At 38.1% G+C, this 26,381-nt stretch overlaps 1 protein-coding gene across 1 annotated transcript in view; it reads left to right on the forward strand.

The window, feature by feature from the left end:
* The first annotated feature begins 9,852 nt into the window (after positions 1–9,852).
* LOC149069293 (nuclear receptor-interacting protein 3-like) overlaps positions 9,853–26,381 on the forward strand; it is a 31,678-nt gene continuing 15,149 nt past the window's right edge. Inside the window, exons 1-2 of the mRNA XM_089249494.1 lie at positions 9,853–10,220; positions 11,688–11,894. Of these exons, the coding sequence (XP_089105620.1) occupies positions 11,772–11,894 (123 nt within the window). The 5' untranslated portion in view covers positions 9,853–10,220; positions 11,688–11,771. The remainder of the gene's footprint in view (positions 10,221–11,687; positions 11,895–26,381) is intronic.

The raw sequence follows: 26,381 nt of genomic DNA on the forward strand, positions 1-26,381 counted from the left end.
AGAATGGGTTAAGCATAAGAGTCGATCAAATGAGAAAACCCTGTTCGATCATATTTACTGAGACAGACAAAAATGTACAGCCTTCTAGATGGTTTAGCAGAATTAGACAGTCGAATCCCGTTTTAACGAATACCGTTATAGCGAAAATCTCGTTTTAACGAACACTTTTCTTATCCCCCAGATAAGTTTACGTAGGAACAATACGAAAACCTGCAATTATTTTGTAAACGAAATTTCGTTATAACGAAGTGGTTTCTCCTGTCTATTGGAGTTCGTTATACTGGGATTCGACTGTATAAAGCCACCGTCTAAAGCCCGAGCCATTATCTCTCTTGACACCGTCAATCAACTATTTCTACAAGAGGGCACCAATATCGATTGGTAAATGACAATACTAGGCTGTGGTGTATAGGGTAGGGAACTTTTTCTCTAAGGAACCATTCAAGTATTACGTAAGCAGATTTTCAAGTCAGCAAAACACTGACCCCCCTCCCCCCTGTCAGCAAAATTTCGTCAGCAGCTTAAAATATTTCAAATACAAATACCACACCACAACAGGCAAATTGCCCAACGAGGTGGCTGAAGTAAGAACATCATGGATCCCCGAGCCATTTTTTGGAGGCCCTACCTACTACTGCTACACCACACATGCACCCCCCCCCCCCGTGGAACCCCCAACGAATCGGTACATGCGGGAATGTGCGTGTACGTGTAGTGAAACCTGACGTGAAGTTTTTTTTTGTTTCTCTGTAATGCTTGTTATGTGTAGTGCTGCCATCAGTTTTTCTAACTATGAGTGAAGTGTTATGATTGAATGATTTATCGTTGTAGGACTGATGCTCTCTGTGGCTGGACTTTTTAACGGGGAGATCGGCTCGCATTTGCGCCTTGAAGTTGGGAACCACAGAAAACCAACTTCAACCGACCACCACTGTGGGGTTCGAACCCGGATCCTCGCATCGCGAGTCCATCACTATAACCACTCGACCACCACAGCATGGCCATTTCATGTCTTCAAAAGGGGTAGTTGATGACGTAAGCAACCTTCAAACCCCCCTTCCCCCTTGTCATCAAAAGTCAGCAAATCCGAACCCCCCCTCCCCCCGATGCTGACGTAATACTTGAATGACCCCTAATAGGGTTGTTAATAAATGGAATAGCTTACCCCCCCCCTTCCCGGGGGAAGTAAATTCTAACTCAATTTACACGTTTAAAAGGAAATACGATAAACATGTTGGGGCAAGATAATCATAAATATACTTTATGGGCATTGTATAATATTAATAATATTTATCATGTATATATTGTTTCTAGTTTTTGTAATTTCATTTTTAATTGTTTTTTTTTTTTTGCTGTATTTTAGAAATATATGGCATCCATATTTGTTATGGGAATCTTTTTGTCAGCCGCTTCGTTGGCAATTTTGCCTCTTGTGGCCTAGTATTTGTATTTATATTTATGTAACAGGAATTCTTAATGTTTTGTGTTCCACAGACCCTTTATGTCAATAAGGCACAGGCCAGAGTGCTCTTTGTCTGTAAGATAAGAGTAGACGGACCCCCTTTACATGATACTATCCAGCATATAATAATGTAAAAACAATAACTTAATCGTTTTATTATCGTCCTTTGAAACCTCTCCAAGGACCCCAAATGTTAAGAACCACTGATTTATAAGGAGGCAAATATGTACTTGCGCTTGGAGGAATTAAGACGCGCTTTCAATTTCTTGAGGAAATCGTGGATATCGTGTGTGGAGAAAAGCTTCGACTGATCAACTAAACTGAGTTATTGTACAAGAGTTGCCAAACTAGAAACAAAAATGCATTTAATTACCTGAGGCAAACATAAATTTTTGTGCTCCTCCCTTCCATGGACTCCCTAAGGGATCTGTGGAATTCTGGAGCTCTGATTCAAATGCTCCACCTGCCCATGCAGAAACCAGACCCTGGATGGGTTCTCTGCAAATGCTTTTTTTTTCTTCAACAAATGCTGTACTCATCTTAACCTTTTAATAAAGCGCCATAGCAGAAATCACTAAACCCCCCCCCCTTCAAAATCCTATATCTTTTTAAAGGAAGTAGGCTTTCTTCCAATTTCAAACGGAGGGGGGATTAAAAGGAAAACAGGTTCCATTCAGAAATCAACTTTACAAAATGTCTGGGCTTGTCAATACTAAAATGAGAAGCTTTTAAGGAGCCGAGATAACTCGTCAATGCCACTTAAAGGGTTAGAAAAGGGATCTTTGTGTCGAAGAATTTATGTAACTATTCGTGGCGACTGTTAAAATTCTATTTATATTCTGGAGGTAACGTTTCTCCTCGCGTAAGGAAGTCTTAACAGGGGGATTATTGATGGAGAACACCTCCGTTTATTTTTAGTCACACACACACACACCCGAAAAAACCTCCACTTTTTCCAGATATTCTCCTTGACTCAGAGACGGAGCCTTGGATATATTCGGAATAGACGGACAAGTCGTTTATTTGTTTACCTAAAAAAACCACACCTCCATATTTACGAACCCTGAACACTTGAATCATGACGTAAGAGTTACTTTTTGTGTCCACTTACTCTTGCGGAATATTGCATTTACCGTATGTAATTTTCGTTGAGAGATGACCTACCCCACAACACTTTTCAACGCTACTCATTCACCTTAAAATTCTTTCGAGAGCTGATATGGCCCCTCCCCCGAGGCGGATTTAACGGCGGGCACCCTGGGCCTCGATTTCTGAAGCGTCCTGTAAAACCTCAATTTACACTTTTTTCTAATTGAAGGAGTCCGATATTTTCTTCTGCGCCAGGGACCTTATTTGACCTTAATCCGTCTCTGCCTTCCCCCGTCCTTCAGTGGGCCCCCCCAAAAATTAATTTTTTTAGTGGGGCTTCAAAGCTTGTTTTTTTTTAGTCGGTCTCCTTCTATCCATTCATTAGTTATACAGGGTGATTATTTGATTCACCCTTGTCGTATTTAAATAGAGAACCGTTGATTTCTAGAGTGGTGATTCCCAATGTGGGGCAATTTATTTTTAAAGAGTGGGGCAATTTGAGAATGAATTTTTATATTAAGGAGAGTTCTGAACTTTTCAGAGCTCTCACCAAAGTCCTGAACTCCTTTCAGTTCAATTTTTTTTAATGACTTCAGAATTTATTTGATGACTTACTTTTATCTTTCAGTGGTTTTTTTGGAAAGGGTTTGACCAGGGGTTCTTAACGTTTTGTGTTTCACGGACACTTTATGCGAGTAAGATGAAGTCAATAGGACTCCCCCCCCCCCCCCCGTGCCAATAAGATGAAAGCCAGAGACCCCTTTACAAAATTATACTCTGTATATAACAATGTGAAAACAATGAGTTAATTAAGAGTATCCGTACTTTTCGGGATGTTATGCTGTGTTGAGATGTTCGTGTCAGAGATGTTTCATTGGTGTAGGTGACGGCAAGAACCAGAGAGCTTGCCGTTAAGGCATACTTGTCGTCACCTGCACCGATGATGTTTCACCCCATAGCAGTTGTAGACGAAACATCTGCTAACAAGAAGCCTCAGACAGCCTAATAACAGTCCGAAAACATAGGCGGGGATAGACTTGGAAGGCTGGGGGAAGGGGGCACGACGATGATGATGTCGATTCATATATACACATGTACATTAGATCAGTCGACTCCACCTTTGACGCTAGGGAAATTTTTCTTTGCGTTTAAAACGTGCCATTGGCTGTGTGTTTGTATATGATCAAACATTTTTCACAACGGGTAGAACAAAAAACTGGTCAATCTAACCATGTTGATCTAACCCGTTGGGGAATCGTTGTCTGCCCCTCAGGCAAACTTTATCAAATGTTTCTATCTTTTTAAAAAGGAGCGAAGTTGATACCCGACATTACTGGGGTAAGCCACGGATTGAAAAAGGCCTGTCAGTTTTTTTTACGTCGACGGATTATTCTGACTTTCTCATTCGATGTATCTGATATCAATCGAAAATTTGGAAGTCCTGTGAGCTTATCCATTTTTTGCACTTTCCGGGTACTATAAATCCCATTTCTTCTTATGAAAGTTTTAATTTTGTGTTTCTTTTTACACAATAGTTCAGTGGTTCTCAAACTTTTGTCACCAGCGACTCCCCTTGCCAAATTCATGGTTCATCTGCGCAGGGCCGTCTTAAGAGCACCATGGGCCCGTGGGGGTTTTTCTCAGGCCCTACCTGGAAAATTCTTGAAAATTTCAACCAGTTTTCACTTTTGTGAGGGCCCCCTCTTCTCATGAGGTCCCCAGGGCCGTGCCCGAGTGGGACCTTGCGTTAAGACGGCACTGTATCTGCGTCTCTCAGAATAGTTTGGTAGATATTTTTCCGTATAAAAGAACCGCTTTAAAGCAAGATCCGGATGTTGCCCTAAAAAATCCTGAAAAATGACCATAAAAAAATGCCATAAAAAATTCGAAATAATGCCTTGAAAACTAACGGATAAATTCCCCAAAAAAAATGACAAAAAATGCTATTAAAATTACTAAAGAAAACAAATTTCTCATGAAACTGAACCAGTCATTGACTGGAGGTAAAAGAAAAAAAAAATTCTTATAGTATTTGTTGTGAAAATCAACATATTCACATTCTTAACATTAAATTTCATTAAAAATTGCCTATGAAATTTTTCAAACAAACAATTCATGATTTATGAGTGGGTTAGGAAATCTAAGCCAAACTAGAAATTTATGAAAAGACAAAATAAACTTCTCTCAACATCAACAGATGCTATTGGAGATATCTGAGAGGGGGAGGGATCTGATCTTCTAATCACATTGTGTTAATTTCTGCGCATTGCAGCGTTCTTACGGATGAAAATCATTCAAAGTGAATTTACAGATTTCAGAATTCTCTCTGTATTACATGCAAGTGCTGTATATACCAACTCCCTTTTATATAATGATAATTCCTCTCTCTCATCATCCCATATAGAATCATAATTTCTTGAATTCACTTGTGTGGTTATGCGTCTCCCGCGACGTACACTTTGAGAAACATTGCACTAGTTGATTTACAATATAAAAAAGCCAGTATAGTGTAAGAAGGATCATCTCCGGAGGGGGGGGGGGGGGGAAAGCAGTGCCGTCTTAACGCATGGGCCCACCCGCAAGCGGGGGCCTCAAGAGAAGAGGGACCTCAAAAAAATGAGATGTGGTTGAAATTTTCTAGGATTTACCAGGTAGGGCCTCCGAAAACCACTTGGCCCGGGGGCCCATGATACTCTTAAGATGGCCCCTGGGGGAAGCTTAAGTCAGTGAAAACAGCCCAACTAGGAGGATCATAGGCGGGGATAGAAAGTCTGGGGGGGGGGGGCACGATGATGATGTCAATTCATATATGCATATATACAATATATACATATTTCAGTGCATTAGTCGACTTCACCTTTGATGCTTGTCCCCTCCCCCACATATTCGCCCATGCATGACTAGGATTCAAACTCGCAGTGGTATCAGAGCCAGGAGTGCGATGGCGTGAGCACCCATTGTAGGATGGGTCCGAGGGCACCTCCAGAATTAATTTAGAGAAATCAAAAATTTTCTTCATAAAACTCAAACTTTCGACGTCTTTGCGAATTCTTCTAGGAGAAAAGAATGAAACAAAAGAGATAAAAAAAAAATAGTTAAAAAAAACCTTCACTGTCCTCTCTTGTTACGGAAATCGTTCACAGATGGCGACAGAATCGTGTAGGAAAATAATGCCATATCACACTGGTGACCATATGACCCATATTTTACTGGGTACTCCCGTATTTTGAACGAAGTTTGCTTGAATTTGTGATCTTAGGGGCCATCCAAGTATTACGTCAGCATCGATGGGGGGGGGGGGTTCCCGATCTGCTGACTTTTGATGACAAGTGGGGGGGGGAGAGGGGTTTGGATAATGCTTCGTCATCCACCACCCTTTACGAAAATATGAAATATTTTTAATGGCATCTTACTTCGATAGTTTGTGGGCACTTGAAGTAACATTTCCCACTATTTATAAATGCCCTACAGAGACACTTTAGTAATCTCTAAATCTCTCGCGGATCCAAGTGATCTGGAAATGTGGCCGGGCCGTTTAAGTGCTCTGGAACTGTGCCACGCATCACTCAAGTGATCCGTAACTATGTGTCGCGCATCACTTGAATAATCTGAGAATGTGCCGCAGGTAACTTGAGTGATGTAGAACCACACTGGGGGCCACTTAAGTGCTCTAAAACTACCTCACATGTCACTCAAGGAATCTCTAAATGTGTCACGGATCGCTTAAGTGTTCAGGTGTCTTTTAAGTGATATGAAAATGTGCCACGTGCCGCTTAAATGATCTGAAAATGTGCCACGTGCCACTTAAATGATCTGGAATTGTACCACGGGACACTTAAGCGATTTGTAAATGTGCCACTTAGCTCATTTTTACAAAATTTAAGTTTGAGGAGGACAGGCCGCATCAGATAACCCCCAGGGCCATATTTGGTCGGCGGGTCAAGGACCTTTATGCGATTTATCATTATATGGCTTAGAGAGTGGGTCGAAATGAATTTATTAAAGATAAATTTTGAGTTCATAGCCTTCAAATAACATTGGAATTGACAGAAAAATTGATTATAATAACGTATAAAGGTATTTTCTTCTGAAATTTCAATTAAAAAAAATTTTTTTTTGCATTAAAAAAATAAATTTTTGATTGATCGTGGAGGGGGGGGGGTACGAACCCCCTTATGTCCCCCCTCGTCTAGGTCTCTGATCCCACCAATATGCGTTAGGATTCAGAGGGGCAGAGCTGAAGACGAAATTTTGCTGACAAGGGGGGGGGGGGGGGGAGGAGTTTCGTAACTTCATAAAATTATTTTTTTAACTTGAACGATAATTTTCTTACTTAGATGATTGGTTTTGAAGCATACGGCTAAGGGGCCATTCAAGTATTAAGTAAGCAGATTTTCAGCTATTTTTGACCCCCCCCCCTCCCCCTTGTCATCAAAAGTCAGCAAATCCGAAACCCATCCTCCCCCCCCCCCCCCCTCGATGCTGACATAATACTTAAATGAATCCTAAGGAATTAGCAATTGGACAACGATAAGAATTAACACCTTGAAAGTATGCCTTGGGTTGCCACGAGACTGGGCTGGAAGAGATCCCGGAGGCAGGGTCCTGGCATTCATTAATTTCATTTACGCCAGGGGTACTCAAACTTTAGGAGAGTGCGGGCCATTTGCTTAGTTTTATAAACGGTAACGGGCCGCAATAAAATACAGTGGTTCGACTTTGGTTTTTCTACATTTTATGTTGCACAGTGAAAATTTTAACACCAAAACATTTTTTTTAAATGAAGCTTAGGGGCCATTCAAGTATTACGTAAGAAGATTTTTAGCCATTTTTGACCCCTCCCCCTTGTCAGCAAAAGTCAGCAAAACACTGACCCCCCCCCCCCCCGTGAACAAAATTTCCTCAGCAGCTTAGAATATTTCATATCTTCAAAAAGGGGTGGTTGATGACGTAAGCAACCCTCAAACACCCCCCCCCTCCCATCCTGTCATCAAAACTCAGAAAATCCGAAACCCCTTCCCCCCTCGATGCTGGCGTAATACTTCAATGACCCCTTACCTACGGTTGATGGAGGTGCAATGTTAACTACAAGCCAGTTGGAATCCATCGTAGAATCTTCTGCTTCATGCACAACTCCGGTCTATTGCCATTTGGCAGGTTTTACTACAGTTTTATTCCCATTCATTAGTAAGTAAGTTATGTCGGAATGGTGTGAGTACCTAACAGTATTTATGTGCCAGTGGGTACACAACCTTTTAAGTCAGCGGGCCAGACGTGCAATGTTTCTGTCACTCGCGAGTGACAGAACTCTGCACGTTCAAGAGTCTCTCGCGAGACTTAAACTTGTATTTATAGGGTGACTATATGACCTGTATTTTACGGGATATTCCCGTGATCACTTTTCCGTCAACTTTTTTTATGAAATGTCCCGTTTTTTCCTTTATTTTCAATGAAGCTTACTGAAATTTTCGAAATTAGGAACTGACATTATTTTCATGACTTATAAATTATATTATGGTAATTATGGCTCTATAACAAACATATAAAAATATTTATTTCACACATTTGTCAAGTATTTACGTTTCTTTTTGGTTAATTACATATTAACTCATTGTGACTTGCTGTGGCCACCTATTTCCTGTCATTGGCAATTTTTGCAGAAATTTCATCGATAGTCAGAGGCACCGAAGTAAAAAATAAATAAAAAAATGAAATTGAGGGGACGGAAAATTGCCAGTTGTCCCATTATGCAGTAAGAGGAGTGTTGCGTTACATTGTATATACATTAATTGTTGAGGAGAAGGGCTCAGCCCACTCGTAAAATTTATTGTGGTGCTCAAAAAAACTCGGCTCCCCAGGTTACGGCACCTATGGCGATAGTTGGCAACTTTACTCGCCTTTGACAATTTTTTGTTTGCCATTGGCAGCTTTACTAGATTTTGACAACTTTTCTGCCTATAATTGACAACTCTACTTGATTTTGGCTGTCATTGGCAACTTCATTTGCAATTGGCAACTTTTCTGGCAATAATTCACGACTCTCTTGCTTTTAACTTTTTTCTCCCTACAATTGACAAATTTCAAAAATGCTGCGTTCCCTGATTCGTGGGAATTCAGTGGCGTGAGACCCACATCACGGAATTCCCATGGATCAGAATTCACCATGTCACAGACGTGATATGGGATCATGTCACGTCAGAGTAGTGTATAGTGGCCTTTAGTCAGTGAGTCACCTAGATAGTTTGCAAGCATATGAGTAAACAAAAGACCTAGAGCGTGTGAATAACAGAAAGAGTGACGCGAAGCGTGTGCAATCATGTAATGGGCAAAAGAGTGGCATTGAGCGTTTGTAAGTATGTGAATGACAGAAAGAGTGGCCTACAGAGTTTGCAAGCATGTAAATGACAGAAAGAGTGGCCTACAGAGTTTGCAAGCATGTCAATGACAGAAAGAGTGGCCTACAGAGTTTGCAAGCATGTCAATGACAGAAAGAGTGGCCTACAGAGTTTGCAAGCATGTCAATGACAGAAAGAGTGACGCGAAGCATGTGTAAGCATGTGGGTAACTGAAACAGTTTGGATACATGCGAGTGACTAAAACAGTGTGCAAGAATGTGAATAGCTCAAAGAGTGACGCAAAGCGTGTGTAAGCATGTGGGTAACTGAAACAGTTTGGATACATGCGAGTGACTAAAACAGTGTGCAAGAATGTGAATAGCTCAAAGAGTGACGCAAAGCGTGTGCAAGCATGTGAGGGAGCAAAACAGTGTTCAAGAATGTGAGTGGTCAAAAGAATAACCTAGTGAGTGTGTGAGAGCATGAGAGTGATCTAGAGAGTAAGTAATCATGAGAGTGACTTGGAGAGTGTGTGAGCATGGGAGTGACCAAAAAGAGTACGCAAGCATGTGAGTGACCAGAAGAAGGACTCAAGGACTCAGACACACAGACACCTATATATATATATACATACATATATTTACAGGCGGGGGGAAGGGGCCAAGCGGGTTATAGCACAGGGCAATGAATTCGAGGAATGAGTGGTGAAGAAAATTATACTGGAATGAGAGAAGGGCGGCAAGATTCGTGTATCCCACAGGCGGAAAGACCGTAAATCGCCTCTGCATAAAATACAAGCAACTACAATTGTCATGTCTGTCAAAGTGATATTAAATGTTCTCAAGAGGGTGGATCGAAAAGGAAGAAAAAAAGGCAAACTAAAAGACGTTAATTTTTTTTTTATTCAAAAAAAAGAAAAAAAAAAACACCCCGATTTTGGTATCTTAGCAACCCTGACAAGTAGGCAGTGGCGTCGTCGTCGCTCACTTTCGCGCATGCATGCTAAAGGGCGCTTTATTTCTTTTTCGGTCTTATCGTAAATGCTCACCTGGTGGTGGTGGTGATGATGGTATGTTTCATTGACGTGCCAGTTCCGGTCCGTGCCTGCAACGGCCCGAATACCTCGCTGCAACGACCCAATAAACACGAACTTCTCAATTATTAATTATACCTACAATCACGTTCGGTTAGTTATTCGGACACATTTCGATTGTCAGATCATTGCCGCCACCGGTAGCCAAAACTGAAAAAAAAAGTGCCAAAAATTGTGTTTTTTTTTCTTCCTCAGATGAATCAAGGTGATATGGATTCTCTCGCTGTAGTTGGATAAGAAGGTATGTGGGGAGGTTTCTTATAATATCGCTGAGAAGTTTCCGTCTTTCTTATAAATTCATATATTAAATATCTTAAATTAAACTTGCTATTATGATACATACTAATTTTCATTTAAATGAAACAACTTATCATTTCGACGAATTCCGGCCAGAGGCGGATTTATGGGTTTTACGCTCTTTTCCCATCCTAGTCTAATTTTTTTTTCTCATCCGTTCCTCAAATTTGCCGCGCTCTGGGCTCTGGCCCGCTTAGCCCCGCTCGCCCCCCAGTAAACACTTCTCTGTCTCTAAGTCACTCTTTCGGTCACTACCATGTTTGCACAATTTCTTGCTCACTCTCTCAGCCATTCAAGACCTGGTTCTCGGTGCTTGTTTCTCGGATGGGCAAACGAAACACGTGCCCAAGGCCAACGAATTTCCGAGGGCCCAATCGGATGGCAAAATTGTAGTATTCTTTCGATATTTTAATTTTTTACAGAAATATTGACAAATATTTTTTATTTTTGATCGTCCTGGAGAAGAGTGCATGAGCCCTCCGTGACACTCTCTAGGTTAATTTTTTGGTTGATCACTGACCAGATACCACGCTCTCTAGCTCATTCTTTTTGTCATTCACGTTCTTTCACTCTGTTTTGGTAACTCACGCGTTTACTTACACCCAAATTATAGGTTACCCTTTACCTTTTTGCTTGTCCACCGACCTGGTCCCCCGCTTTCTAGGCCGCACTTTTGGTTGTTCCCATGCTTTCATACCCTCTAAGGTTACTCTTTTGGTTGCTCACTTACCTGGTACTACCTCTCTTGGTTATTCTCATACGTCCACACTATTTTGGTCACTCACGTGCTTGCACACGCTCTAGGTAACACTTATGATCGCGCCCATGCTTACATAATCTGTGCATATCCTTTTTGGTCGCTCGATGATCTGGTACTGACATTCTTGCTTATTAGTTTGATCACTCACATGCTTTCATACGCTATAGGTCATTCTTTTGGTCATCCATCGACTTTTCCCCTCGTTCTATGTCACTCCCATGTTCCATGCACCACACACTCTATATGCCACGCTTTTGGTGCCTCACACTGACATGGTGCCTCACTCTTTCGGTCATTCTTATGGTCATTCACATTCTTGAACACTTTTTTTGTTGACTCACATGCTTACTAACTCTTCAAATCACTCGTTTGGTTACTCACTGACATAGTCCCTCGCACAGTAGGCAGAGGCTGATTTATGGTTTTACAGCCTGTTGGTTTCAGGAATTTTGCCACCCTTCTCTCAGTCATGTCTAATTTTCTTGCCCACTCATTCCTCAACTCTACCCCCCCCCCCGAACTTGGCACCCTGCTATACAGCCCGCTCAGCACCTCCTGTAAATATGCCTCTGGGTATATCATGTAAATTTGCAGTAAATGCTTATAACGAGGTTTTGTTCATGTGCTGTTTCCCGAATTATTTTTACGCAGGTAGAAATAAAAATAACGTCACAGCATGATAATCACTTTTTCGGTTCTGAGGACGACGAATTTATTGATGTCAGCGGAACCAAAATGAACGATGATGACTTAGACATCAGGATACTGGCCCTGAGGCGCAGGCAAAGGCGCAGCGAAAGTCGAGCCACGGTCGACAGTTTCGTCGAGTCCGAACCACCTTCGATACCGTACGGGAAGGTATTGATTTTTTAATAATTTTTTTTTCTCATTACCTTCATATTTCTTTCATGGACTTTAGAATAACCCTGGAATCTCTGCAAAATTTGGGCACGAAAACAGGAATCGTTACGATGCCCTGCTATATTTTAGCGCAGGAGTCTTCAACCTTTTACGTATAGCGGACCAAAATAAAAAAAAAAAATTACTTGAAGCCCGAAGGCTAACAAGCTATACTGTGGCATTTAAATTCACGAGTCTTAATGGATGACCCCTGAGGGGCCTAGGGCATCGTGACAGCCCCGATATTATTTGAAATTTCTTTTATTCTGAGATATTTATTTCATTTTTATGAATTTTCTTTATTTCTGAGAATTTTTTCGTTAAATATAAATTTTTGTTGGTTATGAAATTGTTATTCATTAAATATGAATTTTCATTTCTGAAATTATTTCTTTCAATAACTTTAGAAAACGTTTCAGAAATTTCATTAATTCTGAAATAATTTGTCATAAATTCTGAAATAATTTGTCATTAATTCTGAAATCATTTTTCATTAAATCTGAAATCATTTTTCATTAATTCTGAAATCATTTTTCATTAATTCTGAAATCATTTTTCATTAACGAAATTTCATTAATTCTGAAATAAGTTTTTATTAGTTATGAAATTTATTAACAATGAAAAGTTTCACAATTGAAAATTTTGAAAATGATTAAATCATTTTCATTAAAAACCAGTTTCTATTTACTTTGAAATAGTTTTTCATTTAATAGAAATTTTCATTAATTCAAAAATTATTTTTCATTAAATATGAAAATTTTAACCAATTGTTTCTTTCAATAATTCTGGAAATATTTATAATTAATTGTGAATTTCCATTAATTCTGAAATTTTTTTCATGAAATATAAATTTTAATTCATGAATTTTTTAATTTTTTTCTTTGGGTATAAATTACGTCTTAAATTATTTTTCATTAAATACGAATTTTTATTAATTCGGAAATTGTTTCTTTTAATAATATATTATGGAAATATTTTCAATATTCATTCAACCTCATAAGTATATTGAATTATTTCATTAATTTCCTTTTCCATTTAGTCATTTTTCATTCATTAATTATAAATAAAGAAATGGCAAACCATTGTGTAAAAGCATATACATGTCTGAAACGCATTGGTAGGTTACAACGGTAACCAAAATAAACATTCCGAAAGTGATTGTTGAGGACGATAAACCATTGTTGCCCTACAGTTTTTCGCCCTTTTCGTGCATTTGCCCAGTTCTGACAAACTTTTAAAGCAGCCTATCGTTCGTCTGGTCCCGTTCGGTAAATATACAAAATCTGACGATGATCGATCTAAAATTGTAGATTTGTATAGTGAACTCACTCACACACAGACAGAAAACCAATTATATATATATATATATAAAATTACGTACTCTTTTCGATAATTTTGGAAGCTTGATATTAGATCCATTGGCGGCTTAAGCGAGGATACAAGGGGTGCGGGGTGCATCCGGGCGGCAGGTCGTAAGGGGCGGCAGCGTAAACTTTAGTTACTCCAAAATTTTTTAAAATTTTCATACAGTAAAAATTTACATAGCATCACGCTTTTGAGCCTTACCTTGATAACGGCGATGTTGAGAAAACTTGAGAGAATAGACATGGACTGGCACCGTGATACCAGAAACAAGAATGTAATCTACCAGGGGTGAAAAGTGGCTCGAGACAGAATCTCCACACGTGCATGTTTATCTCACTGGAGCTCTCGCAGACTCCAGACATTATCGTCTTTGGGGCGGCACATTCAGATACGCACCTGGGTGGCACCGTGAGTTCGAGCCGCCCCTGATTAGCCGCCACTTCCAAGCCTTTTTTTCCACAACAGCGTCAGTTTCTATTAGGTCGGGATTACACTATAAAAGTTTCATAAAAGTTCATTTATAAAACTTAAATAATGCAATCCATAAAGGCGTCGGTTGCAGTTGCTTGAATGTAACCGATAACCCCTTATTGGTTGAATTTTTCAAGTTTCACAGAAGGACTTTCATCAAACTTTAATAGTGTAATCCCGGCCTTAAACTCATAACCAGTCCTGAAAAATGGTTTCCTTTTTCCAAGCAACTACTGTAATATTTCTTTCTCCTAAAGTGTATTTTTGGGTTTAAACAGTTTTTTGGCGGAGTTGATTCCAATGGCTCGTTTCCCTCTCTCTCAACAGAGGTAAACTATTACTCTGGTCCTTCGCCGAAATTCAGTTAGTTTTACTACAACCAGTTTCCGATGTTAGCTCGAGCATTTGTCCCACTTTATTTATTTATTCAATATAGCTTGACCGAGGCCTATACAAGGGAATGCGGTGGTAAAATTTGACAGAGACGATTGATGGTACAAAGGCAATCAGAAACGGTTGTACAATCGATAACGTTTGATGGGAGGTTGTTCCAATCGGTTATTGTTCTAGGAAGGAAGCTAAATTTGACGCAAAGATAGGTTTCAATTTTTGTGAATGGTTAATTCTATTGGAAAAGTATGAAGCTGGAGTTAGAAAAGTGGAAGTGTGGATATATATGAAAATGGTCATGAAGAATTTTGAAAGGGAAGTTAATGGAGAGATACGTCTACGGGTGAAAAGCGGTTGCATATTGAGTTGGCGCTTGAGTTCAGTGACGGAGGTGGAGGATGACCAACAGTTGAGAATGAAGCGGGCGGATTTATTTTGAATAGATTCTAATATGTCTATGTTTGAGAGAGTATGGGAGTCCAAGATTTCACAGGCATATGAGACTACAGGAAGGATGTAGGTTTGGAAGCAGAGATATCTGAGGTGACGGGAGGAGGTTTTGAGGTTTCGGCGAAGAAAAAATAGTTTTTGGGGACACTCATGTGTGAAAGACGTAATCAACACGGAGATTCCAACGGAGGTCGGCGGAAATAATTACACCCAGATATTTATAATTGGAAACTTCGGTGATTAAAGAGTTATTGGTAGTGTAAGAAGAATCGAGGGGAAGTCTTTTTTTGAGAGTAATTCTCATAAAAACGGTTTTTGAAAAATTAAGGGGTAATTGCCAGGGCGAGCACCGTTCCGATATACTTTTGGGGTTATTTTGGAGAGATGTGTTTGGTGGGATTCGTTGTGCATTGTTTGGCAGATGACCACGCGGCCCGCAATCGTCTGTAAAGAGCCTGATATGGCAATAGATGGAATTAAGAGGATCGTCTATATAGATCAAAAATAATAATGGCTAGAGGACCGAACCCTGGGGAGCGCCAGACTTAACCTGGAGAAATGGGGAGTTTGGCCCTTGTGTCCCGCGACCTCATTCAATTTTCCCTCTTTAGATTTATAAAAATGATCTAAGCGGCACATTTACAGATCCTTTATGTGACCTGCTGCATATTTACTGATCATTCATGTTGGGAATCACTGCTCTAAAGGAATGTTTACATTTATTTAAAAGTAATGCAAATCGTCGACGAAATCGCTGATTGATTTCTCAAATTGTTTATAAATGGCCATTATAGTACATGTATTGTGAACTATCGGTGCAGTATAATGCGAACAAAACGCTGAATCATAAATTGCAACAATGGAATTGATGATTACGATCAACACACACATCAAATTGTTCAACCGACGATTATTGCGGCAAAAATGGTTGATTGATGATTTGTTGACCGTCAACAATGAATCCACACTCTTATAAAAGAGGGGTGCATAACGTATACCTTCAATCGATCGGCTTAGCCGTTAAGCGGCTTTTGGGACGTGACAACTTGAGTAATTAGTAACGAAATTACTTAAAGTAATATAACAGAACTTCATCAATACAGCAACGGCGACTTGGGTTTATATGTTCCCTCGGCTTCAAAGGGGGTAGCTTCATGAGGTTGGCAGAAAACCTGATGAACGTGCCGGTCCTGGTTGGATCACGTCTGTTATGTCATGTCCTTACGCGGTCATGTCATTGCAATCAACCTGACTAGAAGGTGGGATTTTAGGTTTGTAGGTACTCTCGTGATGGAAATGGACCATCTTTGCCTCCTAGATGCAGTATCCCGACTTCGCCTAATCAAGCGACGGAATGATTATAATATGTTCCCACCTGCGTTTCATTTCTTCATTGAGAGTTTAAATGGGAGTTGTGATGAATTCCGCGTATAAACCGATCGATTCGATTCATATTCAGACAACAATGAATATGAATCGACAATTCTGAATAAAAAATGATAAAAACATTAACACATATAGCACTGAGCAAAAAATTTTAACAAAGTTTCTTCGTCCGAAAACAAAAATGTAATTTCTTATGTAAGTATGTATTATTTTATGTATAAAATGTATTATTTTATTAATGATCTGGAAATTAATATTGAAAAGAGCAAATACATGAAATTTTCTCTACGAGATAATTCTCCTGACCCTATTCAATTGATATACCATACTAACCAATGTAATCTCACTTCATGTTCATGTAACTGTCTTAAAGCTGTCAAGAGTATTAAATATCTCGGCCTCTATTTCGATAATAATTTAAAATGGAAATCACACGTAAACTTTCTACATAATAAATTGAGGTACATGATTTTCAAGTTTTTTCATCTCAGAAGTCAGGTTAATAAAGTGTTCATCAGAAATTTGTATTTTTCGTGGTTTCAATCACACATATATTACGGTCTTTGTATATATGGTGGAGATTACAATAGTAATATTCGTCCTATAATTAATCTACAAAAAAAAGTAATTCGACTAATATATAATGACTATAACACCCAGTCTAATATTCTTTTCCGTAATGCTGACGTCTTAACTGTTCGTCAGCTGTACTTGCTAAAAGTTGCAATTACTCTGTACAAAAAACAATACCATTTGCCCATGCGCACTACAGTAAATCCACGTAGACCAAATTGTATTTTTTCTATTCCACATGCACACAAAGATATTTTGCAAAAACACTTCATTTTCATAGCGCCAATGTTCTTCAATTCAATACCTTATGAAATGCAAACAATTACAAATCTGCCTCATTTCAAAAGAAAACTTAAAGAATATCTTCACTCAATAAATGATATTGAAATTTATTTTCACATAGCTCCATAACTGCAAATCTTATTAATCCCTTTTTATGTGTAATTAAAGTAGCACTCCGAAAGCCAGCCACAATATGTACATGTATATACACACACACAATTCTTCCCTCCCCCTTTTTCTTTTGTACTTCAATGTAATGAACACATTATAAATATTTACTAATTAATTTCAAAATACTTGTACTACTAATTAACTTGATTTTGTATTTATGATTATTTTTGTGTTTGAATTTATGTATATATATATTTTTTTTCCCATGAAAAGTTGTATCAGTTTTAAATTTTTTTTTCATGATCATAACCCCAGTATTGGCAGCCATTTGCCTCTTGGGTAGTGTTATTTTTGCGAATGTAACTGTTATTTAATAAAATAAATTGAAATTGAAATTGAAATTGAATTCGGTGTACTGAGCACGAATTTTACCATACCACGGTTTTTTTCAAAATTTCACATCTAATTCATGTACAATAACAATACAACGCATTGAAACATATATATTTATAATGGCGTCGCCTTAAAGCCGACTTAAAGCTGCGTTTCAAACTTGTACACAACCTAGTTAATAAGGATTAGTCTACTCCATTTTTTGAAATCATTGCCGGACTATCAATGAGAAGACATGCATTGAAAATTAAAATTCCAACTGCCAGGAATAATGTTAAATTTTATAACTTCCGATGCCGAGTTTGAAGAGTATGGAACAGATTGCCAACAGAACTCGTATGTTGGTGAAAAAATGTCACAGATTTTGTGATTTCACAAAATCACATTTTCTCTCAATGGTTTTGATCTCATCATTTTTAACGTGCTATGTATTTTAGTTTATCGCATTCAGTTCTACTATTGTATATATGCTTATTTATTGTTTATTTGTATATACACATCATATGATAGTGTTAGTGCTTTTTTTTGATAAAACCTATCAATAGGTGTCATCTTTTTATCTGTTTTTTCCCCGTTTGTTTGCGTTCTTGTATGAAATCTTCATTGTTTCTACTCGTATTGCTGCTCTCATAGCTCTATTAATTATTTTAATGTGAAATGACATGTGAAATGATTTTCTTTCCTGTTCATTGTAACAACCAGTATGGGACATTTCGTCTCCTTGGTTGTCAATAGTATCATATAACATGTATTCACACAAATTGTAGAATAAATTTGAAATTGAAAATTGAATTTTTTTTCTATATATTTTTAATTTTTATACGTTCATATATTGAATTTTATTTGTGTGTACATGTTTATTTTAATATTTGTGTGTTTGTTTTTTAGTTACTTATTTTTAATATATTTCTTAGTGTCATTGTTTATGGATTTCCCCCTTTCACATGTTCGTGTGCGTGAATATGTTATTGCTTTTCACTGATATCCAGGGCCGCAACTAGATGCTTGGTCACCTAGGGCAAGTGTGCATTTTGGCGCCCCCTTGTAATGTTGAAGGAGACGTTTGAGAATAAAATTTGCGCCCCCTCTATAATTTTCTGCAGTCTTTGGAAATTTTCTAGCTGCCTGCTGGTCGGTAGAGGCCTGATCGCTAGTGATTTTTACATTGCGTGATCGGAATCGTTTCTTAAACCTATGAAACAACCTTTACTTGCGTAAAATTCTGATGAAATAGATGTTTCATAAGCCTTTTCCTCATAGAAGAGTAAAATTTTTCGCCTTTTCTGTTACAATATTACAATCAATTGGAATAACTTTCTGTAGCAGTCTTATACTCACAAAAACAGCATTTTCTGTACGAAAACATATGGATCCCGTAGGCGATGCAAAGTTTTCACTGCCACGGGTGCAGCTACAGCCACGGCTGAACAAATTTCAGATTCCCTTTTCTCGATATATCTCACCGTAGATTCGTTGATTCCGTAATGGCGGACCACATCAGGTACTCTCTGGGCCGTCTTAAGAGCATCATGGGGCCCCCGGGCAAAGCGATTTTTCTGTGGCTCTATCAAGCAAATTCTCGAAAATTTCAACCAGATGTAATTTTTGTGAAGCCCTTTTTTTCTTGAGGCTCCCGGGCCGTGCCCGGGTGGGCCCATGCCTTAAGACGGCACTGGGTACTCTCGCCAAGCACAGTCAATATATTCAATTTCCCTTGTCAAGTTTAAACTTTTATTTACTTTTTCGAAGCATTATCAGTAGCACTAGAAAAACGAGCCATCCTAAACAAGCACAACTCAAATTTTGTAAACAAAACACGAGAACGACGATTGCTGAGTGTCGTGAAAAAAAAATAACAGAACAGAACGAGAAATAAAAAACGAGAGAAATAAAAAAACAGAACGTTTTTATTTCAATTTTTTTATTATATTTAATATACAAACCTGTGCTCTAACTTCACAGGTGCACAATTCAAACAATCAATAAAATTGGAGAGAAATAGCGGGGATATCAGTAAAAAGGAATAACATATTTACGCACACGAACATGTGAAAGGGGAAAATGCATAAAAAATGACACTAAGAAATACGTTAAAAAAAATAAATAACAAACCCACTCACACAGACATTAAAATAAACATGTACACAAATAAAATTCAATATATGAACGTATAAAAATTAAAAATATAAAGAAAAAGCCTATGAGAAAAAGCAGCAATATCAGTAGAAACAATGAAGATTTCATACAAGAACGCAAACAAATGGGAAAAAACATATAAAAAGATGACACCTATTGATAGGTTTTTCCAAAAAAAAAAAAGCACGAACACTATCATATGATGTGTATATACAAATAAGCAGTAAATAAGCATATATACGCCATCCAAACAATCAGGGAACTTATAGAGAGACACAAGGAATGCGAACTACTATTGTGTATGACCTTCATTGATTTTGAGAAAGCGTTTGATTGTCTTCACATCTGCAGTTGTTAAATCTGTAGATGTAATCGGGATAGAGAGAAGACTTACATCAATATCATCAAGAAAATATATGACAAAAGCAACTGGAACGAATCGTTCGGACAAAGGAAAAGCGAAGATTAAACTTGGAAAAGGAGTCCTTCTCTTCCAACTCGGCATCGGAAGGTATAAAACTCCTAGCAGTTGGAATTTTAATTTGCAATGGATGTCTTCTCGTTGATAGATGATTTCAAAAAATTGAGTTGACTGACCCGTATAAACTAGGTTGTGTACAAGTTTGAAGCACAGCTTTAAGTCGACGCCATTCTAACGAGTGGACCCCCAGACTTCCCAGCCTTTCCTCGTATGGGTGGTGACGCAGACCACAGAGCTGCTTGGTAAATGAATTCTGGATCTTTTCGATGAATTTTATATCTTTCGCTTTGTACGGACACCATATATGCGAATAATATTCCATTTTGTGACATTTAACTGCGAACATTTTGTAATGGAAATTCTCAAAGGGCAAAATTACGGGAAAATACAGTGGGCATAATGTTCCGCATACAGGTCATGTTGATTAGGAGTACGCAGGAGCCCCCAAATTTCTTAAAACCATTTTTTTTCCATCGTTAGGTATCAAATTCATAGAACGACGAAAAATATGTCATTATTTCGAGACATATATATATATATATATATATATATATATACACACACACACATTGAAACAAATATATGTTTCAATGCGTTGTATTGTGTTATTGTATATGTATTAAATGTGAAATTTAATACATGTGTAAGGTAAAATTCGTGCTCAGTACACCGAATTACATAAGAAATTACATTTTTGTTTTCGGACGAAGAAACTTTGTTAAAATTTTTTGCTCAGTGCTATATGTGTTAATGTTTTTATCATTTTTTATCAAGAATTGTCGATTCATATTCATTGTTGTCTGAATATGAATCGAATCGATCGGTTTATACGCGGAATTCATCACAACTCCCATTTAAACTCTCAATGAAGAAATGAAACGCAGGTGGGAACATATTATAATCATTCCGTCGCTTGATTAGGCGAAGTCGGGATACTGCATCTAGGAGGCAAAGATGGTCCATTTCCATCACGAGAGTACCTACAAACCTAAAATCCCACCTTCTAGTCAGGTTGATTGCAATGACATGACCGCGTAATGACATGACATAACAGGCGTGATCCAACCAGGACCGGCACGTTCATCAGGTTTTCTGCCAACCTCATGAAGCTACCCCCTTTGAAGCCGAGGGAACATATAAACCCAAGTCGCCGTTGCTGTATTGATGAAGTTCTGTTATATTACTTTAAGTAATTTCGTTACTAATTACTCAAGTTGTCACGTCTCAAAAGCCGCTTAATGGCTAAGCCGATCGATTGAAGGTATACGTTATGCACCCCTCTTTTATAAGAGTGTGGATTCATTGTTGACGGTCAACAAATCATCAATCAACCATTTTTGCCGCAATAATCGTCGGTTGAACAATTTGATGTGTGTGTTGATCGTAATCATCAATTCCATTGTTGCAATTTATGATTCAGCGTTTTGTTCGCATTATACTGCACCGATAGTTCACAATACATGTACTATAATGGCCATTTATAAACAATTTGAGAAATCAATCAGCGATTTCGTCGACGATTTGCATTACTTTTAAATAAATGTAAACATTCCTTTAGAGCAGTGATTCCCAACATGAATGATCAGTAAATATGCAGCAGGTCACATAAAGGATCTGTAAATGTGCCGCTTAGATCATTTTTATAAATCTAAAGAGGGAAAATTGAATGAGGTCGCGGGACACAAGGGCCAAACTCCCCATTTCTCCAGGTTAAGTCTGGCGCTCCCCAGGGTTCGGTCCTCTAGCCATTATTATTTTTGATCTATATAGACGATCCTCTTAATTCCATCTATTGCCATATCAGGCTCTTTACAGACGATTGCGGGCCGCGTGGTCATCTGCCAAACAATGCACAACGAATCCCACCAAACACATCTCTCCAAAATAACCCCAAAAGTATATCGGAACGGTGCTCGCCCTGGCAATTACCCCTTAATTTTTCAAAAACCGTTTTTATGAGAATTACTCTCAAAAAAAGACTTCCCCTCGATTCTTCTTACACTACCAATAACTCTTTAATCACCGAAGTTTCCAATTATAAATATCTGGGTGTAATTATTTCCGCCGACCTCCGTTGGAATCTCCGTGTTGATTACGTCTTTCACACATGAGTGTCTCCAAAAACTCTTTTTTCTTCGTCGAAACCTCAACACTTCAGATATCTCTGCTTACAAACATTGCCGTCTTAAGTCATGGGCCCACCCAGGCAAATGAAATTTTGATCGGGGTGGATAGGATTGACCATGAATTGGATCGTTTATCTCAGAAACGGCACATGTCGCATTTTTTAAAATTCAAACCAGACGCATAAAACTGTTTGTACCTACCACCCACAGAGTCTATTCCTATAAAAAAATAAGTTTTGAAAACAAAATGTGACTTGTGGCCTTCCTGAAATAAATGATTCAATTATTAATTCGTCGGCAATCAACTGCTTTGACAAGGGGGCAACAGTATCGATTGGTAAGGGGCAATTCTAGGCTGTGGATCCTGGGGTCGTGAATTCTAACACAATTGACAGGTTTAAGAAGAACTAACGATAAACATGTTGGGGTAAATCGATAAGCTATCCATATTTTTAATTGCATTTTTAATTGGGTGCTGCATTTTAGAAATATATGACATTCATACTTGTTATGGGCATCATTTTCTCAGCCACCTCGTTGGGCATTTTACCTGTTCTAGTGTTGTATTTCTGCTTGTAAGGATTCAATTAAAGAAAGATCGATTGCTGAAAATATAATTATTATACTCGAATTCTATTTCAGTATTCATCTCGTTCAATTAAGATGTACCGTAAACGGGTTAGTTTGAGGGGTCTACTTTTATAAAACTTTTTGTTACGCTAGGAAATAACGAATAACAAATACTGCAATTTAACGTAATTTTTAAATGCTCCAAACCTTTCTGTAAAAGACATATAAAAAAATCCACTTTCTATAATATTTTTTACGAAATTTATTTATTTTTATTTTGAGAAAAAGTAGCCAGCAAGTTATGGTAACTTTGTCCCACAAATATAATATTCCTATATTAAAACACTGTAAAAGAGGGGGTCCTTAACCTTTAACAGCCGTGACCCAAAATCAAAAACATGATGACCTTCGCGACCCATCAGCTATTTTTAATTTGAAGATTCTTGTTAAATATTTCTAATTAACAAAATGTTTAGTTTTCGAACCTAATAAAGCCTAGTCCATGGTGTCTTAACAGGTGGGCCAATAGAGCCTGGAATCGAACAGGAAACGAAGATTATTGAAAGCCTTCTCAATAGTTTTCAAATTATTTCTTTCATAAATTCAGAACTTTCATTAGTTCTGGAATTATTTTTCTCTTTTATTTTCGATTATCTTTCATTGATTTGAGAATTATTTTTCATTAATTCTTGAGTTATTTTATATGTTCTGGAATTATATTGGCTATATATATTTCTCTCTTTAACTTTCAATTATATTTCATTAGTTTTAGAACTTTTTCATTAATTCTGGAATCATTTTGCATTAATTCTGGAATCATTTTGCATTAATTCTGGAATCATTTTGCATTAATTCTGGAATCATTTTGCATTAATTCTGGAATCATTTTCATTAATCATTAATTCAGCAATCATTTTCGATTGTTCATGAAATCGTTTTTCATTAATTATGAAATTATTTTCCATTAATTCTGGTATCATTTTTCATTAATCATTAATTATGAAATTATTTTCCATTAATTCTGGTATCATTTTTCATTAATCATTAATTATGAAATTATTTTCCATTAATTCTGGTATCATTTTTCATTAATCATTAATTATGAAATTATTTTCCATTAATTCTGGTATCATTTTTCATTAATCATTAATTCTGGTATCATTTTTCATTAATCATTAATCATGAAATTATTTTCCATTAATTCTGGTATCATTTTTCATTAATCATTAATTATGAAATTGATTTCCATTAATTCTGGTATAATTTTTCACTAATCATTAATTCTGGAATCATTTTCCATTAATCGTCAATTCTGGACAAACATTAGAAAATGTTTTTTATTAATCCTGGATCGTAAGTGGATTCTTGCGATCCATCTCAGGAGCCTCTGCGACCATAAGTTAAGAACCCCCGTATATGCTTTTCTTTCATTGGATAACAGAGTCAAAAAAGCTCCGAGGTCCATGTGACCCTCTTGTCCAGCGGTGAAGGCCCCTGTTATAGGTAACTAAACTTTTACCATATTTCAGGAGAACGCGTAGTAACTACCGGGCACTGTCTCTACCGGACGAATTTCTTTGTTTCCATCTGTTGGTTTCAAAGCTGGAATTTCGAAGTCCATAAACCCTAATACAGAAATGATATCTATGCCGCATTGGCTGAAAGCGAATTAGTTACGTCCTCGGTTGTGTGAGTTAACTGTCGGATTTCGACATACGAACTCCTCACGCAGACGAAAATTTACAGCTTCCGTTGCCGTGTATACTCGTCTGTTTATTGCCGTGGTAAAATATTGAACGTGAACAACTCAATGTCATGTAAATCAACTTTCAAACGAGAGCTTTTTCTCCTCTTTTTTTTTTAACCGTGAATGGATTGTGGATCTGCAGCATGATATGGAGGAAAATTACTACAACACTCAAAATTTCATATCAATTTATCTTCAGTTCTAAATTAACTTAGAAAACATACACCAAAAAATTTTATTTTCCCTTAAACATTAATTGCTATGAATATCTTGGATTTTTATATCGAATACTTGCTGTTAAGGATTCGCTCGCGTGGATTTCGTATTCTGAAAATTTCCCCCTTATTGACCCCTTTAGGTGTTGAATTTTGAAAACTCCTTCGTTAAGCCCCGTTTACATGGGAAATAAAATATCCCAGGAAGTTACTGGTAACAGGGATTTTCGCTACAACCCGTTTACATGGCGTTTAATTTATTCCGGTATTCCTCCCTAGTTTCCGGAAGTCGTCACTGGTCACGTGGGTTGAAGGAAAGTGGTTGGCTCAAGATGGCCGACGAAGAAGCTAGCAGCAGTTTTCGCGGCACAAAGAATTATGGGAGTGGAAGTCGAAGTCCCTACCATTATTTGCAACGAAGATGAGACTCTTTTGACGGATCTCAGTCCCAACTTTTTTTACCATGAGGAAAACAAGTTGCCATGCAGGTAATAATCACCAAAGCTACCCGCAATCGTAAACGGGGCTTTAGTGAGCTTTACATGATGAAATAAAACTACTAACCCCCCCCCCCCAAATTTCATATTTATAGCCTCAGCGTTTTTCCATACAACCTTTGTCATCCTTTTAGGAGTTGAATTTTGAAAAATCCCTTCTTGGCCAGTCTTTACGCCATAAAATGGAACTACTGAACAAATTTCATATTTATAGCTTCAGCGGTTTTGGCTCACCGATGATAAATCAGTCAGTGGATCAATCAGGACATCAAGGGCTGCTCGGACCCAAGGGCGAAGCCTCATGTGCCGCCCCTAAAGGCGACCCTGACTAAGAGCTGACAGAGTACCACTCTAGGGAACCTCGAGATAAACATAATTTTTGTTCAAAAGAAAGCCGAACAGCATTGTTTACCTAGCAAAATGTTCGTGGACATACGTCCCGCTTTTGAAGCGGATTTCTTCTACTTTTTGGTCCAGCATTATCTGATCGTTCTTATTAATGCCAGATAACTTAATCCTCAAAACAGTAGTTATGACGTGTTTAATGTGATGTATAACACACACAACACAAACACACGAAGTTGGTTTTTTCTAAGAAATTTATTTCAAAGGTGTTTTTGTACTCTGGGGAACGAACAAAAATGAGAAGCCGAATTTTCCCTTTGCCTTCATTTGACCGTTCTGGAAAAAACACAGGTGAGAGGAACCAAAATGCACACCTGCTTATTGCCCCTTGTGTGATACACTTGCCCCTTGTGATAGAGTAAAGGAGCGGCTCTTAGGCCATCCTTAGCCCATCGCGGCAGCTCGGGGCACAGCTCAAGAGTGGTTCCAAATCTGAAATGAATGGGTGAAGAAAGTTTCATTCACTTGAAAAAAAATCAAAGAAAATGATTTCTGTTCGCCCAATACAAGATGAAAAAACGAAATTGATTTTTTTTTGGTTAGGAATTGTTGGGATAAGTTTAGAGAGAAGTGCACGGTCCATAAAGAGGCCACAGGGCCTCCTCATTTTTTCAAACTATAAATTAACTGTAGAAGGGAGGCCCCCCTGAAAAATATAGTTTAGAGAGGGGGGCCCCATGAAAGATTCCAGCCTAGGACAAGATGTGCGGGAAATGGTGAGGGGGATAGGCAGGAAGCCCCAAAAAAAAAATGTCACGCATGGGTAGAGATTTTGTCTCGAACCACCCCTAGTAGATTACTTTCCTGTTTCTGGTATCATGGTATTAGGGGTTGTCTATTCCCTCAA

The sequence above is a fragment of the Pholcus phalangioides genome, unplaced genomic scaffold, assembly GCF_987345545.1.
Source record: "Pholcus phalangioides strain wild (caught in Gottingen) unplaced genomic scaffold, Ppha-v1.0 ptg000022l_1, whole genome shotgun sequence".
Lineage (NCBI taxonomy): Eukaryota > Metazoa > Arthropoda > Arachnida > Araneae > Pholcidae > Pholcus > Pholcus phalangioides.